This window comes from Chanodichthys erythropterus, chromosome 20 (assembly GCF_024489055.1).
Source record: "Chanodichthys erythropterus isolate Z2021 chromosome 20, ASM2448905v1, whole genome shotgun sequence".
NCBI lineage: Eukaryota > Metazoa > Chordata > Actinopteri > Cypriniformes > Xenocyprididae > Chanodichthys > Chanodichthys erythropterus.
In genome coordinates this window covers 22652347-22672194 of record NC_090240.1, presented here as the reverse complement: position 1 = coordinate 22672194, position 19848 = coordinate 22652347, and the positions used below count along the sequence as shown (strand labels likewise).

At 34.6% G+C, this 19848-nt stretch overlaps 1 protein-coding gene across 2 annotated transcripts in view; it reads right to left on the bottom strand.

Annotated features, from left to right (window-relative positions):
• The window catches only part of magi3a (membrane associated guanylate kinase, WW and PDZ domain containing 3a), a 175300-nt gene that overhangs the window by 28058 nt on the left and 127394 nt on the right, over positions 1–19848 (bottom strand). For both annotated transcript variants that reach the window (XM_067371557.1, XM_067371558.1), the window contains exons 5-8: positions 16785–16953; positions 11632–11711; positions 11094–11151; positions 5964–6088 (exon numbers count right to left, since the gene is read on the bottom strand). In XM_067371557.1, coding sequence (XP_067227658.1) covers positions 5964–6088; positions 11094–11151; positions 11632–11711; positions 16785–16953 — 432 coding nt within the window. The remainder of the gene's footprint in view (positions 1–5963; positions 6089–11093; positions 11152–11631; positions 11712–16784; positions 16954–19848) is intronic.

Below are 19848 nucleotides of genomic sequence, written 5' to 3'. Positions count from 1 at the left end.
CCCATGTTCAATGCATTACACAAGGGCAGAACGTCTGGATCTGTGCACAGCTGAATCATCAGACTAGGTAAGCAAGCAAGAACAATAGTGAAAAATGGCAGATGGAGCAATAATAACTGACATGATCCATGATAACATGATATTTTTAGTGATATTTGTAAATTGTCTTTCTAAATGTTTTGTTAGCATGTTGCTAATGTACTGTTACATGTGGTTAAAGTTACCATCGTTTCTTACTGTATTCACGGAGACAAGAGCCATCGCTATTTTCATTTTTAAACACTTGCAGTCTGTATAATGCATAAACACAACTTCATTCTTTATAAATCTCTCCAACAGTGTAGCATTAGCCGTTAGCCGTTTAAAAAAAAAAAAAAAAAAATCTACGGGGTATTTTGAGCTGAAACTTCACAGACATGTTCAGGGGACACCTTAGACTTATATTACATCTTTTGAAAAGGCACCTCTAGGGCACCTTTAAATGTTTTGTAATTGCGCTTCTCTGTGCTGTCCCAACAAAGCCATCATTCCCGCTCTACTTGCATTATGACATTCATATGTGGTCTCGACACAGCCTACTAAACAGCGCTGGGAGATCTAGAGAGAGTGCATTTGAATTTGCCGCAGTATTACGAATGTAGTGATTTAACAGCAAGAATGACCGTTACATTTGTATAGTATTTGCGTGTGTCTTGACAGTTACGAATAAACCCACAATAAGCTCACGGAGTGAACTTGCCAATCATTTTGATGAGTGACGCAGAGAAAACTCTGACCACTAAGAAGACAGGTGAACCTCGCATTTGACTTGCATGAACACATTTTGGTACACTTTGAAATGTTTCCATGTGAAACCGAACCGAACCAAGAAGAAAATGCAACATTGTAACAAATTCAGTCCCTGTTTCAGAACAAAACAAATAATCCATAGGTGTGAAAACACCCATAAACACTTATTATTATCAGTTGTGCTGCTTAATATTTTTGTGGAAACCATGATAAATTTTTTCAGGATGAATAGAAAGATAAAAAAAAAAAATAGAAATGTAAAAGTATTTACAGTCACTTCTGATCAAGTTAATGCATCCTTGCTAATGCTAAATAAAAGTATTTGTTTATTAAAAAAACAACAACTTTTGATCGGGAGTGTATAAAAGAATAACCAACAACAACAAAAAGACTACTCAAATAATGCAAAGTAGTTTTGGGTATCATTATACGTCGATTCCTGAGGTGAATATTGCACATTTCCATACTCCATTCCACAATTATTAGATATTACAAAAATCCCCTGCAGGACTGTGGAAATGATGTGTAGAAAGTAGCCATTAAATAAAAGAGCCCGTTTTTGCTACTCAAATTATGTGAAGCGCAAAAGCACTGAGCACTTACATCAGATAATCACAGAGTTATGAAACAATACAGACTGAAAAGTAGCACTTTACAGTTTCACCTGTTTGATGAATAAAAACAGGGAGAAAAAGACATCTGACATTTCTAAACTCTACATTATAAGTGTCATTTTTTTTTTTCTCACAAGGTTTGAGTGTCTGTACATCATTTCACCTCTGGTGTTAGATCAGTCTTGATCTTTTGCTTCTAGTTTTTTCAAAAGTTTGTTCCATATTGTTTTCATTTTTTGGGTGAACTATCCCTTTAAAATGAAGGTGTTCAACACGGACTCTGAATCAGCTGTAAATGGCAGATCGCACACTAATTTGCTGTCATTTATAACACAGCAGTTTAATTTTTTTTCTTGTCTCATTTGAGAGTTCCAGCAGCATCAGATGAGGCCACATCAATCTCATTAGGAGAGCAGGAATGGATATCTCACCATGTGTGGTGGGAATTGGATTTGCATAATAGCCACGTTGATGAGTTGGACTGGCCCTATGAAAAGGATTATGTTGATTGTAATATCCATGGCACACAGAGCCACAAGTGTGTGTGAGTTGGTTGTTGGTCACAGGTACACACAAACCCATTCTTCCATTCCTGCTCTCTCTGCCTGTAGTGCTGTTTTACATTCGGCTGGTGAGAGAATTCTGGGAAAAGGGGGAGGGTTGGTGTTTATGTTCACTTTATTATGCTTCTCATGCATAAAGGGTCACCGAGTCTGATTATGAAATGTTGGAGTGTAATTAAAGGTGTAGTATGAACACTGTATATACATACACAGTGTGGCAGTGCGGACTGGCAAGAGCTATAATTGTTTTATAATTGCTTGAGTATATGAATAAAACTAATGAAATGCATGAATTTTGTCATGACTCTTATAACTGGTCTTAGAATGGTGTTGTTAATTTCTGATTATTCTCTGAAAGCAATGCATGATTGCATTATATTTTTGCTTACATTTGTGCACACTCGTCCCTGTCCTATTCTCAGCTAGGCAGTCACCATCCACTCATTAAAGTGTCTTGGCCAGCTAACAGAGCACAGAGTAGGGGGGCAGCGTCTGCTTTCACTAATGAGACAGAACAGACGTCCACCGCCAGCCTTCCATAGGGGATAGGAGGACAAAATCAGTGCTCAGAGGACACAGGAACACACAGGAGACAGCAAAGCTCAGGGAGTCCAAACAACAAACAGCCAAAGTCTGGTTCAACCTTGAACAAGCTGAAACTGAACTGAAGTCATGTGGTGTTGGCTGGTCAAAATATAAAATATATCATTCAATGCAATCATTCAGATAAAACAGGACATAATTCCAGGATAGAGGGCCAAGGCAGTGGATGATGATCGATCTCTAATCTAATAAAGACACCAAAATTATGTTAGTATTTTAGTATTACAAAAATGGTACAGCTTTGGACAAACAGCATTATTTGGAAGATTTTTCATAAATAAAAAAAAAAATTATAAAATAAATTAATTAAATTGGGCTCAGTATGTTTTTCTATTTTTATTTATTTATTTTTTTGGAAAGAAGTTAATACTTTTATTTGGCAAAGCATTAAAACTGATCAAAAGTGAGAGTAAAGACTTTTACATTTTTACAAAAACACTGAAATACAATATTAATATTTAGAATGTTTCATGATCACCAACTCAGCATACTAGAATTGTTTCTGAAGGATCATGTGACACTGAATACTGGAGTAATGATACTGAAAATTCAGCTTTGCAATCACATGATTAAATTAAATTTTAAAATGTATTCAATTATAATATGTTACAATATTACTGTTTTTACTATATTTTTGATCTAATTGACCCTTCGCTAAGCCACACCCGAAAACCGTCACAGGCCAATCGTGGTTTAGCAACTGTTACTAGGCGCGGGAGGTCTGTCAAGCAAGCTTTCCAGCGAGGGAAACATGCCGAAGCGTTGTGTTTATGGATTGTGTTAATCTGATACCCGGTATCCTAAAAGTTTGGACGGGGTGGTGGAATTTTTTTCCCTTCCCGAAACCTAAAACCCAAGGGGAGAAATGCTGGTGTTCAGAGTTTGCTACCTCCCATTGAAACCTAATAACGTTAGCAAAATCTGACAAAATCCGAAAAATGCTAACGTTACCTATCAGATTGTGCTTCCAGCGTGATATTAACGTGGTATATGGCTTTATTAACATCACTTTCCCCAACCCTAAACCTACCCTTATAATAATGCAAGTACAGTAATTTTGTGTTATTTATCATGACAACAATGATGTAATATTGATGTATGCATATGCAGTAAAGCCTGGGTAGGACAATCTGACAGGTAACGTTAGGTTAGCTAGCTAACTCAGCACATAATTGCTTGGAAATAATGACGGTTCTTTGTTCATAATGCATATATTTGAATGTGAAATAATATGATTAAAGGCAAGAGGGAGTAACATTAGCCTGGCACGCTAAAAATATAAGCGGGAGAATGTTATCATTGCAAAGTGGTCAGGCTAATGTCTTGTGTTTATTCCACAAGACTTATGGATAAGCTGTTTGATTTATAATTATTAGGTTATTTTCACAAATTTCACTTAACCTGCTGTGGATGAACAAAGCTTTTCCTCAATAAACTGTGTTTCCCATTTGAATGGTCAGCGTATGAGGCGGCTGCTGGGAGCTTTAGCTTCAATTTTGTTAAAATTATTTTCTAATCGGTTGCATATTATGTCGTGGATATATCCCTCAAATGCATACTGCAGTTCCTTTTGTCTTGCTCTCTCAGATATTTCACCTGTTCGTCAAAAATCACTAATTATCTCCTGGGAAATGTCTGACACGGTGCTACTGTAAATGACTTGCCAGGCTCGAAAGCCGAAAGGCGGGGCTTAACGAAGGGTCCATTAACGCACCCTTGTTTAGCATCCTGATACTGCAGACCTTCTTGTTACATACTGTTTGTGTTTGTATGTTAGCATTAGCACTATTTAATTAGCATTAGCAGTAAGCCATTACTAAACTTTTCAGTGTACTCTTATTTTGCATCCTATTTAGGACAGACAGCATGCAAATTGGGACACAGAACGAGTGTGTATGTGTGTGTTTAATCTGATGCTTTAGAACCTGATATGTGAGCAAACACCTCTTGTAAACAAGAAAAACAGAGAAAACGGCAAAATGAAAGAGACAGAGCTACTGCTTAGTGTCACCTTAGACGACAGAACAAGGATGTTAAATGTTAAACATACAAAAGCTGGTGCAGGTGAGTGAAACTAAGCAAGTACGCGGTCACAAATAAATACACATACAGATGCTAAAACACACATGCTAGATGACAGAATTCAACCACAGATGCTGATGGATATGCTCTACTTAAATCAACCATGTACTAATCAGGTGTACAAAAAAGGTACAAAAGCTGTCACTGGGGCAGTACCCTTTCAAAAGGTACACATTTATACTTAAAGTATACATATTAGTACCTAAATGGTACATATTAGTACCTTTTGAAAGGGCACTGCCCCAGTGGCAGCTTTTGTACCTTTTTTTCTGAGAGTGTGTTGTGTGATAAAGCATCAGGAAATAAATAATTTCTGTTGCATGCTTATCTGTGTTTTTGTCCTAACAAGCAATGACCTTGACAAGCAATGCGTGACTAGATATTTTGATGGTCGCTTGGTTTCTATTTTTGTCACATCACGCCAGCTGGCTCTGAAGTCTCAAATCCTGCGACACCAACTTCATATTAAGCATGAAGTATGTTCAGCTGGTGTGTTGTTGCTTCACACAATATTCATTTTCAGTGAGGACAGAAGTATTACATGCCAATGCAGGAAACATTGCAAGTGACTTTTGTCACTTCCTGATCTCATTCCCATTGAATTGCTTCCTGTCACCAATGCTGGGAAAAACAAAAACTCGATCCTCTCTAGGATGCATTATATTGATCAAAAGTGACAGTGAAGATGTTTACACTGTCACAAAAAAAGTCCATTTTAAATAAATGTTAGTTAGTTTCCACAAAAAATAGCAGCACAGGTGTTTTGAGGATTGACAAAATTAAGAAATAATTCTTGAGCAACAAATCAGCATATTAAATGATTTTTAAAGGATCATGTGACACTAAAGACAGTATTGCCTGATGAAAATTCAGCTGTGCCATCATAGGGATTAAAAAAAAAAAATTTACTAAAGGGATAGTTCACCCAAAAATGAAAATTCTGTCATCATTTACTCACCCTCAAGTAGTTCCAAACCTGTATGAATTTCTTTGTTCTGCTGAACACAAGGGAAGATATTTGGAAGAATGTTTAACCAAGCGGATCTTACCCCCCATTGACTACCATAGTATTTATTTTCCTACTATGGTAGTCAATGGGGGTCGAGATCTGGTTACAAAAATATCTTCCTTTGTGTTCAGCAGAACAAAGAAATTCATACAGGTTTGGAACTACTTGAGGGTGAGTAAATGATGACAGAATTTTCATTTTTGGGTGAACTATCCCTTTAAAGTAGATACATAAAGTGGCAAAAAAATAAAATATAGGTAGTAGGAAATGGAGGAATAATGCAGAAGAAAGTTAGAGTTTTACTTAAGGGCGTTGGTACTGCTCCTGCGGTCACTGCTATTGGCTGACTGGTTGGAGACGTATCCTGGCTGAGTTTCTTTTTGGCTTCCTGCACCGGATTCTCAAACTGAGTCTTCTGATTGATGTGGCTGGAGGAAAGAGTGAGACAGTCAGTGCAAAGGACCAAAGATGGCAGATACAATGACATACACGCTAGCACAAACCCTCAGGGTAAAGAGAACAGTGGTGATGCTTATCTGCTCATGCAAACAGCCTTTTAAAGATATGAATAAAGGAAGGAACAAAACCAAATCAGAGCCAAACGGTAAGGCATTGTGCTCATGCACCTCTTCTTGTTTGTCATCTGCTAAACAGGCAGTCACTTTTTCCTTTACCACAGACATTTAGTGAATGAACAGAAAAATAAACATACTGAAACAGTAACCTGGAAAAACTAAGAAAGCAAGCAACCCTTTCAACTACACAATGTTGGGAAGACACAATCTGCCATAAAATCTTTAACTAAACACTGGAAAAAAATTTTATTTTCTCAATCAGTACTTTAGTATTATTTTGCCTTACCTTACCTGGGAAGTGAAAATATTTAAATTAATAAGACTTGTTTTCAGAGAACATCTCTTAAAGTTCATTTTTCTTACCCGTATTGAGATTTGTTGTTGTTGGTTTTACCATAAACCTCACTAAATTTTGTTAGAAAACAGAAAATAAATTGCCAATGAGGTACTGTAAATTTATTGTAGTATATATTCTCTTAAATATATTTAAGTTAATGTGAATTGTTCTTACTTCCACAATGTGACATATTTAAATAAAACAGGAAATTCTACATTCAACATTAGTAGGACTTGCATTGGAAATGGAGTTACATAGCAGAATGGAGGCAGAACAAAGTGAGTTTGTTAAAACAATGCCTAAAGTACCCATTTCGCTATTGGTTAAAATTATCCAGTAGTTTGTATGCCCCAAATGACACCAGAGGACAATAAAGTTGATTTGATTAAAGATTATTAAGACAAATTATGAAGAAAAACTTTTTTTTTCCTTTGGAATAACCATGCAGAGATAAATAGTTTGCAATAGGGTCAATTTTCATGCTGACTTTAGAATCGATCTTGTTTTAATAAGGATGTTTTTACAACACAAGAACATTTATAAAGAAAATAGTACATTTTCTGCAGTGAAACTTTTCAGGACCTTCTGAAATTCTCATTAAAAACATTGCAAAAACATCCTTGATACCACACAGATCAGCCATATTTCAAACCCTCTGTAATTGCAGTACACTCTCCTCTACAAACGCCACATTTGTTTTCTTGTTTGTTAGCTGCCGAAATGAATCAATATTACCTTGGCAAGCCTTTCCAGAGACACAAGCTTCACAGCACATGCATTTCCTCTGCAGAGGTTCTGGCTCAGTGCTGGAGTGTGCCGTTTTATCCTAACACACGGCCCCTCCCACCCCACAGGTTGCACGCAAAGGGAAATAAGCAGTTCATCTTCATTGTGTGACAGCGCTTTAACTGTTGTACCTGCCAGTGCTGACTGCACCTTGGGAAGGCTTTTAACAGTCACAGATTCCTTGCAAAACCAGTCGGTGTGCTGCGAATTTGTAGAAGAAAGGTACTGTTTGTGCTTTTGCTGTGTGTGACTCATGCTGAGACTTATCCTCCCAATCCACAGAGAGAGAGAGAGACTGAGTGCTCTCATCTGACTACTATAGTTCCTATTTGTGATAATTCAGGCAGAGCGTAATGAGGCCCTGTGCCAAGCCATATTCAAATCTAAAATAATGTTTTATTTACCTCCTTGCATAAATATCATGGCACAACAGGGATTGACCTCACGCAAAATAAATGGCATTAAAATCAAATCCCATATTCGCTTCCGAAAGCCCTCGGCTGTCCTTCCAACATCTACAATATCCCACAGAAAATTAGCAAAACCAGCCAATATGATGATCGATAAGTGATATTGAGCAGTCTGTCATTTCAGAAACGTACTAATTTATGCCGAAAATGTATATTTTTTCAATAATCAGGGGTTAAGACATCTAAGACATTTTGTGTATTTCTTTTAATTATATATCGTTATTAAAAATTATTAGCATAACAAGGTGAGTGAATTTTTTTTACTGAATCTCTTAGTGTACTTTTTTAATCATAGCTAAATATTTTTAATTTATTATAGATTATTATATAATATTAATACTATAATATTTATATTTTTACTATTATATAATTTGATTAATATAATATAATATAATATAATATAATTAATATAATATAATTAATATAATATAATATAATATAATATAATATAATATAATATAATATAATATAATATAATATAATATAATATAATATAATATAATATAATATAATATAATATAATATATCTGCATTTTTTCAGTAATTAAGCAACCAAAAGTCTGAGAACATTTTGTGCATTTTTAATAATTTTATTATCTAATTAGCAGAAATGTGAGTGAAATTAAAGAAAACTATTTATAAATGTCTTGAAAACTGGCAAAAAAAAACTTTGTTTATATCCAGTTTTTTTAATCTTAAATATTTTTACAAAAACACGGATTCTCAAAATCCCAGGTACTACAATCTTACTTCATACTGAACATGATGCTTAAACGTATTAGCATCTGGGCTGCCATGAATAGCCCAGTTTTTTTATATTATATTATATTATATTATATTATATTATATTATATTATATTATATTATATTATATTATATTATATTATATTATATTATATTATATTATATTATATTATATTATATTATATTATATTATATTATATATATAACACACACACATACATATATACACTAGGACTGTCAACACATACATACACATACATTTTTTAAATCGCGATTAATCGCACACTTAGTGTGAAATGAAGCATACACCATTTATCTTGTTTAACACGTCCATTTTGCCATCATTGCCTATATCCAGCAAAGTAAACCATCAGATTGAAGTGTGATTTTCACAAAACATGTTTTTTTCAGCTTTTTTCAAGGTAAATTTGTAAAAATGTCTTTCCAAAATAGACATTTTTTATATAATTCATATGTTTATGTGCACCAAAGCACCCATAAAAAAAAAAAAAAAACGTTTCAGAATTATATAGTATAGTATGTATGTGCAACAGCAAAGATCTTGTTTACATTTTAGACAAATCATACTGAACAGGACCTTAAACCGCCTTGACCTGCATATACTGTATACTAAAGTACATGGCAACATACACAGGACAAATCCAAACATTATCCTGAATGTGTGTGAAAACAACGTGAATATACTGAAATGTGTCTGTGCATAAATAAAATGTGTGATCAGTGCGTCGAGAGCACTCATACATGATTTGTTTGTCCATCAATATAACGGACTCACGCGTGCTTCTGTACGTCACCTCAACCGTCTTTACTTTGATTGCAATCCTCATCCACCAAAACTTTCAAAGCAAGAAGCTGGTTTGCTTTATCCAGCCGAGAAACATAGTTTTCATATCATCTGGCCATACAGCGGTGGGATGTTTTGACGTTCTGTTCAGACAGGAATAGCGTGATGCGGGAGGGCTCATGCTCTTCAGATCCAGTGATAGAGAGAGTTTGTGTTTTAAAGTGAAACAGACACTGGAATGAATAATTCTCTCTGCCATCTCTGATATAATCAGCATGGACTTTAAGATTATCTAACTGCGTGACATAAATTACGTTATGACACAATTTCACATGCTTCAGTAATTTTTTGCATTAAATATGCGTTAAATTATATTAACGCGTTAAGGATTTTGAATTAATCGCATGCGTTAACATTGACAGCCGTAATATATACACATCTGTCAGTAAAGCAATTTTTAAACACTGGCACTTCAGAAATAAAATGTTTTTGCAACCATGTATGAATGAAAATATTAGTATATGCTGCTGGTGGTGATCAAGACTTTATTGGTCATTTTGTGTTTCTGTGAAAAAAGACTAACAAAAATGCAGTCCAAGGTTAAGAATATGCTAAAAGTTACTAAGGCTAAATGCAATGTTTTTCTCTATTTAACAACATTACCTTACAATAGTGAAATAACACTTCCCTTTTTTGATCACGTCTTCCCTCAGGCATGTTTTCTAGCATGGCTGGTTGGGCATAGGCAAAATCCCTTTAAAACTAGGTGGTCATACAGCATTTGCCTGCATATACCTGGCCTAGACTACAATGCGGCCTATATGGGGCAAACTATGTTCACTATGGGTTTAAAACAGAATTCTAAATCTTAAACTTCATATGCTTTTATACATGCTTATGAATGAGTCACTGCTCAATGGGACGATTCAGTAATATACGGAACGGTTGGCAACCCTAGTTAAGATTTATTATTAATAGCCTACATACTATTAGTAAAAGGATCCATTTTCATTTTTTTTTTCTCTACAGACAAAAGTAACCTCAAAAAACAAAACTTTTACACCAAAAGTAAAATGATGATAAATTATGTATTATTTAAAATTTCATTTATTGCAGGTTTGCGTAACATTCTGAGTGTGTATGTCAGTGTTTTTACGCATATTGAGGAATATTGAATCTGTTTTTGTACAAGTGAGATAAATGCCTGCTCACATTTAGTCCAGAACTACAATAGCCATCATGTACAATAGCCATCATCACACAAAATGCCTATGCACTTGCTCCCGATTTCTCTCACCAAGGGGACAGGAGAGGTGTCAGTCAATACATGGGAAAACAAAGTAACTTAAAAGTTACTTATTTGAAAAAGTAACTTGGATGTTGCGTTACTTTACTTTAATCTGATTACATAACTCATAACGCATTACATGTAATGCATTACTCCCAACACTGTGTATAACAAATCATAAAACTCAAGTAAGGTGCATTACTTTCATTATTTCTGAAATTGTTTTGTGTTTCCTTTGGATGGGGATGAGGGTTACAATCCCTTTATGCTATGTTTTAAGCTGGATTTAAAAAGACATTAAATGAAAAAAAAAAGACAAAGCCAAACGAGCAACGGAAATCTTCAGCATACAGCAAACCAAGATGTTGTGGACAAAAATGTGGCATTCATCATTGTTACTGGACCATAAATTATATGAGCATACTCACTCCACATAATAAGTCCCGTACTGTGGGTCCTCAATCTTCTCCCAGCCATATGGAAGCTCTGCGGAGAATCAGACAGGCATATCAGAGACAGCTTGAACAGATGCAAATCACCCATGTGCTTGATACCAGGGGGTCTGGTTTTCTGACGGTGATTTTCTGAGAAGCCAAATCCCAGGTAGGTCAAGAAGTCTGGCTGCATTTACATGCGTGTTTGGGCAGAGAAGAGATCAGAAGGCTGAGTGCAGAGGAAACGATGGGGGTGCAGGTATTATTAAGCTCTATATGGAAAATGACTTGTTATCTTTCCCTCTGATGTGAGAGTTGTGGGAAGCCACCATCCTGACATGGACATACGTGCCGTGCCCAATGCAAAAAGTGGTGCTGGGATTGCTTGTGTGAGATGACACGCTGATGGGCTCTCAGCATGTCTCCTGTGAGCCATTAGACAGGCGGGCCAGAGAGAGAGAGGCTAATGTCTCACAGCTCAGCTAGGGTCTGTTTACTCTTCTGTGTGATTCATGAACGAACTCAGTCTTACCTCCATCCTCACATTTTTCAGGAGGCTTTGCTTTCTTTGCCAGTCGTGGGTCGAGCCAGGTCGTTGTCTTGGTATTGTGACTACACAGAGAGGGAAAGAAGCATCAGCAAACAAACACCTGGTAGTCCTTCTAAGTGTGCTCCAGTCCTTAATTACACAATTAGAGTGACTCTGCAGCTTAGCCAAACAGTGTAACACTCGTAAAACAACAGCAACGTGACTATACCTCACCATAACAATGTAAAAAAAATGACACAAACAACAATAAACACTGCTCAGCTATTGCTAACAACAGATGCAAGATGTTTTTTTTTTTTATATTTCCAATCATGTGTACACAGAAAGATTCTGATTTAGCTCTTTTAAAATTGAGATTCGACAACACTCATTTTGTGTCACAAAATATTTAATGTGCATTTATAAATGTATAGAATTACATTTGTACACATTCAGAATGTATGTGCTAGGATTCCTTTTTTCACCTAATTATAGATAGTTTTTTTTCTTCAAATAGTAACATCAATTGTAAAATATCACATTTTATTATTACTTAATTATCATATAATTTGATGCAGAGATTAATATAATATAATATAATATAATATAATATAATTAATATAATTAATATAATATAATATAATATAATATATATAATATAATATAATATAATATAATATAATATAATATAATATAATATAATATAATATAATATAATATAATATAATATAATATAATATAATATAATATAATATAATATAATATAATAATAACTACATTTGAAATGGAATCTTTTAATAATTAGGGGTCTAAAAATTTAAGACTATTTTCTGGCTTTGTTAAATTATAAAGTTATATTAATCTTATCTGCATAACAATGTACGGAGCCCTGCACATGACATGCAAAAAAAATAATAATAATAAATCGTGTGCACGATTTACTATTTCACTCCCTTGATTTACATATTTGTGCTCACGATTTACTATTTTGTTCCATCAATTTACTAATTTGTCCGCTATGATTCCTTTTTTCACCCAATTATAGTTTTTTTGTTCAAATAGTAACATATTAATTGTAAACTATCACATTTTATTATTACTCAATTATCATATAATTTGATGCAGAGATTAATATAATATAATATAATATAATATAATATAATATAATATAATATAATATAATATAATATAATATAATATAATATAATATAATATAATATAATATAATATAATATAATATAATATAACTACATTTGAAATGGAATCTTAATAATTAAGGGTCTATTGTCTGGCATTTGTTAAATTATAAATTCATATTAATTTTATCTGCATAGCAATGTACGGAGCCCTGCACATGACATGTTCCCTCGATTTACTTATTTGTGCGCACAATTTACTATTTCGCTCCCTCGATTTACTTATTTGTGCTCACGATTTACTATTTTGTTCCATCAATTTACTAATTTGTCCGCTATGATTCCTTTTTTCACCCAATTATAGTTTTTTTTGTTCAAATAGTAACATATTAATTGTAAACTATCACATTTTATTATTACTCAATTATCATATAATTTGATGCAGAGATTAATATAATATAATATAATATAATATAATATAATATAATATAATATAATATAATATAATATAATATAATATAATATAATATAATATAATATAATATAATATAATATAATATAATATAATATAATATAACTACATTTGAAATGGAATCTTAATAATTAAGGGTCTATTGTCTGGCATTTGTTAAATTATAAATTCATATTAATTTTATCTGCATAGCAATGTACGGAGCCCTGCACATGACATGTTCCCTCGATTTACTTATTTGTGCGCACAATTTACTATTTCGCTCCCTCGATTTACTTATTTGTGTGCACGATTTACTTTTTCGCTCTCTCGATTTACTTATTTGAGCGCACAATTTACTATTTCGCTCCCTCGATTTACTTATTTGAGCGAACAATTTACTATTTCGCTCCCTCGATTTACTTATTTGAGCGAACAATTTACTATTTCGCTCCCTCGATTTACTTATTTGAGCGCACAATTTACTATTTCGCTCCCTCGATTTACTTATTTGAGCGAACAATTTACTATTTCGCTCCCTCGATTTACTTATTTGTGTGCACGATTTACTTTTTCGCTCTCTCGATTTACTTATTTGAGCGCACAATTTACTATTTCGCTCCCTCGATTTACTTATTTGAGCGAACAATTTACTATTTCGCTCCCTCGATTTACTTATTTGTGCGCACAATTTACTATTTCGCTCCCTCAATTTACTTATTTGTGTGCACGATTTACTTTTTCGCTCTCTCGATTTACTTATTTGAGCGAACAATTTACTATTTTGCTCCCTCGATTTACTTATTTGAGCGAACAATTTACTATTTCGCTCCCTCGATTTACTTATTTGAGCGCACAATTTACTATTTCGCTCCCTCGATTTACTTATTTGAGCGCACAATTTACTATTTCGCTCCCTCGATTTACTTATTTGAGCGAACAATTTACTATTTCGCTCCCTCGATTTACTTATTTGAGCGCACAATTTACTATTTCGCTCCCTCGATTTACTTATTTGAGCGCACAATTTACTATTTCGCTCCCTTGATTTACTTATTTGAGCGCACAATTTACTATTTCGCTCCCTCGATTTACTTATTTGAGCACAGTTTACTATTTCGCTCCCTCGATTTACTTCTTTGTGCGCACGATTTACTATTTCGTTCCGTCGATTTACTTATTTGTGCTCACGATTTACTATTTTGTTCCCTCGATTTACTTATTTGTGCGCACGATTTACTATTTTGTTCCTTCAATTTACTAAATCGTGCACACAATTTACTAAAATGTGTGCACGATTTACTAATTCGTTAATAGTAAATAGTAAATAGTGCGCACGTTTTAGTAAATCGAAGGAACTAATTTTTTTCCTGCATGTCATGTCCGGGGCTCCGTAGCAATGTGAGTGAATTTAAAGAAAAATAATTTTTGAATATCTTAGTATTTGGCAAATCGTTTTTTGTACAGGTTTTAGAAAATCTTAAATATAGTTAATAATATAATATAATATAATATAATATAATATAATATAATATAATATAATATAATATAATATAATATAATATAATATAATATAATATAATATAATATAATATAATATAATATAATATAATATAATATAATATAATATAATATGACAATAGTATGAGTTAAAGATTTCTGGTTTGGAGTTGATGAAGGGGCACTTGAACCTTCCTAATGGGGAAAAAAAAAAAATATATATATATATATATATATATATATATATATATATATATATATATATATATATATATATATATATATATATATATATATATATATATATATATATATATATATATATATATAATCCTAATATATAATATATTAAAAAAATGCACATTAAAACATCAGCGAGACCTTTTCAAAAAGCACTTTAGTTGTCTTTACTGTGGAGGGATGGGGAGCCTACTCAAAAGCAAATGCGTTTAAAATCTGAAATATTCATGGCAAGGTGCAGCTCATCCTCCGAGACTCATGCAGACAGACACGTGTGCAGAAGCAAGGCCCGCTGGGAAGGCCCCATTTAGCCGACTGTTTGCATTGTTCAGAGAATGAAGTATTGATTCGCTGGCTCTCTCTTCCTCTGTGTGGATAGCAGAGGTGCTTGGTTAAGGACTGCGACCACAGACACAGGTAATGGACACTGAAAGGAAGAGGCTGTGAAAAATGTAAGCTAGCCTCGGTTTCAGCATGGGAGAGAAGAGCTGTTTTAATTCCCAGCAGTCTCTCATGCTTGATGTGTCTGCAGGAGTTCCGGAGTTCCTGTTTATTGAGCGAGCCCTTAACTGGAGAGCTGCTGTCTACATCTGAGCTCGGTTACAGTAAATCGTAGGCAAAATCTGAAAAGATGGAACTACAAATCTTTCCCCGGTTTAAAAACACACCACAGTGGGTTCCTCAATGTACAGCACAACTTGTGTATTGTCCATAAATTTAATGCAAAACACTTCCCTTCTATACAGTAAGCTAAAATTTGCATATGAATTACAAATGATAGTAATGTCAAATTCATGAATCAGCAGGTGAAAAATAGCCAGATGACATTCTGCTATCGCCGAGATTCAGTAGTATGCATCCGATGGACACTTTACGGTCTGTGAGGCCAAAAACAATGTACAGCTTACAATGCTAACATGGTGGATGAAGTGTGTTTAGAATGTATTCACACTACACACTTCCATACTTGAAGAACTATAGAATTTTCTAGGTTGGTAAGATTTCTAAATGTTTTGAACAAAGTCTCTTATGCTCATCAAGGCTGCATTTATTAGATACAAATTCAGTAAAAACAGCTATAGTGTGAAATCTAAATGACAATAAATATTTTCTATTTTAACATTTTAAAATGTAATTTTTTCCTGTGATGGCGAAGCTGAATTTTCAGCATCATTACTCCAGTCTTTATTGTCACATGATCCTTCAGAAATCATTTTAATATTCTGATTTTCAGGATTTTTTGTTAGAAAGCTTAAAAGAACAGCATTTATTTGAAACAGAAATATTTTGTAAAATTTTAAATGTCTTTACTGTCACACAGTAGTGCAAGTTCTTCAAGTTCTACATTGTTCTTAAATTTGTAAACAAACAAAAATGCACTGAAAGCACATAAGTGAATTTATGTCAATACATTTCTGTATTGGACTTATTTAATGTTATATTTAGCTCAGAACTTTTATTTAAATTTTTTAATTTAATTTTTATTTTGGCAATAAAACGTTTCTACCTGGTACACAAAATTTACACAATCAAGCAAATCACATAAATCAAAAATCATCTTCCATTCAGCGCCCCATGTCTGAATTAGTGCAGTATTTAATCTACATTCGATGGGCACAAAATAACATATTTTGCTTAATGCTTATGTATCATCTGTGGAAGTTAAATTAAATAATCAAAAAAGTGCAACATTTTACACACACATTTAACTAATTCCTGGAACAACATTTCTGTCAAACAAACATAGTCTGAATCCCAAACCCTAAAATCTGATTGATTGATAGGAATGTCAGTCCAGGAACATGTCCTACTTGGCAAACAGGACTTACTCTATAAAGTAGACCATGCCCGTCTCTGTATAGGCCATCTCCCAGTTCTTGGGCAGAGGCTCCTGGCTCTCGTCACGTGGCATTGTGTTCCAGTTACGGAAGTCCATGCTGCTGCTGGACTGTGTGTAGCTGGGCACAGCCTTCCTCCACTCCGGTCCCTCCTTGTGTTCTGTGAGTGGAAAGAGCAAAACGAAAGACAGTGAGAACGAGGTGGGAAGAAAACACAGGAATGGGGAGTAATACATACTTTAACTCTCTCTAGCGCTGCAGAACAAACTTTCCAACCTTCTCAAGAGACGGAGAGAAACAGAGAGAGAGAGAGGCAGGCAACAAGAGCCACTAGATTTGCATGCCAGGACTGATGTTCAGGGAGCCGCCTCTCGGGCAGGGCCAGAGCTGGTTAACACTTCCGTGAAGCTGATATCTGTCACATACACAAATGTGCGTCTGTTTGTCTTTGTGTGAGCGAGACAGGCAGTCTGCTTGCACATGACAACATAGGCAGAGACAGTATAAGAGGAAGAAAACGTAACACAAATGTTCCATCCTTCAGTTATAAGAGCCAGTCGTCTTTTTGCTTATTCTAAAGCGCACATGTTTCTGAAGCACGATTCATACGGTAAAACATGACGCTACTGTAGCAAGGCAAGGGTCATTGGTTTGATTCCCAGGAAACAACACATAAAATGTATATATATATATATAAAATGTATATTTAAAATATATACATAAATATAATTTTATATACACACATCCGTTAAATTAGGGGTCAGTTAGTCTCAGCCTCAGATGTCACGCCCACAGACACACTTAACTGGGAACAAATGCTGATGCCAAACCCCCTCATGGAAGAAGAACTCTGCCGCTTATCAATAAGCGTGTATCAGGATCGGCTAAACGCTGGAGTTTCAAAAGTACGTGAAGTTTGCGGTTCCACTGTTGCAGTAAACTTGCACGTTTTTGAATGAAGAATTTATTAGATGCATGCCAGTCTGTTATTGTAAGGACATCGACTTTACATTTTCACGCCCCTAGAAAACAAACTGTAACTGGTTGCATTACATGTCAGTCAAACATCCTCTTGGGCGGTCCTTGGCAAATGAAAGCTGTGGTAGAGTCCACACCTTCTGCCGTCAGTCTGAAAGTCTGGCTACGCGAGACTAGGGGTCAGTAAGAGTTTGTTTTTTGAAAGAAATGAATACTTTTATTTAGCAAGTATGCATTAAACTGATCAAAATGAACATTTTGTATTCCATATAAGCATATTAGAATGATTTATAAAGGATCATGTGACACTGAAGACTGGAGTAATGATGCTGAAAATACAGTGTTAAAATCACTGAAATAAATTACATTTTAAAATATATTAAAACTGAAAACAGCGAATATAGATGACAATGATATTTCACAATATTCTCTATTTTTACTGTATTTGTGATCAAATAAATGCAGCCTTCGTTAGAGACTTCTTTCAGAAACATTAAAAAAATCTTACCAACCCCAATTTTTTGAATAGTGGTGTACATATATTTTATATATGTATATATAAAATGAATTTATCAAAATATATGTCAAATAAATAAATGTAAAATTTAAATCTAAAGCCTTTTAAACAGGTATGTTTACTCTAGAACAAAATATATTGTGAATAATAGCCTGAAAATGCACTCTTCAGTGGGATTTGAGCTAAAGCAACTAAATTTAGGATCCTATTGCTGTGAGACTTAAAATCAATTATTAAAACTTAATCTTGACACACAGTTTGAGATTTTGCTCTCTCTGCAATCTAATAAACACATGGACGGGGGTGTTACCAATATGGGTGCTGAATGAACTGATTGTCTTAACGGTACATTGACAGATGAAAACATGCCCGTGTGTGTGTGTGTGTGTGTGTGTGTATTGTTCTGGATGCGAATATACTGGTTGTACACATGTTGAAGAGGTGGGGTGATGGAAAAAGTGTATATATTGTCATAAAAAGGCTTGATATGATTTTGCTGACACAGTCATGATTAAAGCCTGTTCATCAAAATGATTCTAGCCTGGCACTGGGACGCCAGCATGTGCGGCAGATGAATCAGCACTTGTTGTTCCTGTGCCGTAACCATGGCGGCACCATTCATGACACAGGCAGAAACATAAGCTCATTCAAAAGCAAATATCGTAAGAAACCTTTTATGCTTGTGGTCGAGTGTATGAGTGGAGAAAGAAGCTGAACTCAATGATAAACAGACAGTAGAGTGTGGTTAATATAAAAAAGTTTTGTTCACAGAAAACAGCGTGATGGGAACAGATGAACAATGTGTTGAAAGCAGGATGAGATGTTGCCTTGGTATGCTATGGTGAATGTTTGCTTCTACATGTAGGCTATGGAAAAACATCCATTCAGGCCTCACAATTGGCTGCTTCCAACAATCATTGCCTTACATTTAAGCAGACATAGGCAGTCTCTATCAGAACTGGCCATGAGCATGTATATACAGATGTAATAACCCACAAAGCTCGCTGCAAAGAAAAGGCTAGCCATTTTAGTAAAGCGAATTTAATCGATAAAAACCACAAACACGCTTTTGGGTTGCAAAATCGTCTCAGTTTGTACTTGGCAAAGTCCAGTTAGATACTGTTGCCATTTGCATCTTGTCCTTGCTGTGGTGCCAGAGGGTTTACAAAGCTCTATCCAATCATAATGGAGGACAGCTGTGAGGCATCTTGTCCAACTGGATTCGCTAAGAAAAACATGGCCAACAAAGCCTCCCACAGTGCATCCAGAAACCTCTCCTGGTCCTAGTGGTGAAACAATTCAGATTTCCTCCAGTGACCCTCTGAAAAATAGCGCATGTTTATTGAGGTTTTCGTGAGGTCTCAGTTACATAGACTTTCACTGGATTGAGTTTAAAACTTAAAGCCTAAATAAACTCTTTTCTTATTATTAATCCTAAGTAGAAGTCAGTCTGGAAAAACCTTGTTTAAAACTCATTCTATTCTAAAGGGTGAAAAGCAAAAAGGAAGCCAATATTATGGGATAGGATATCAGTTCCCATGGTGATCAACCATACGAACA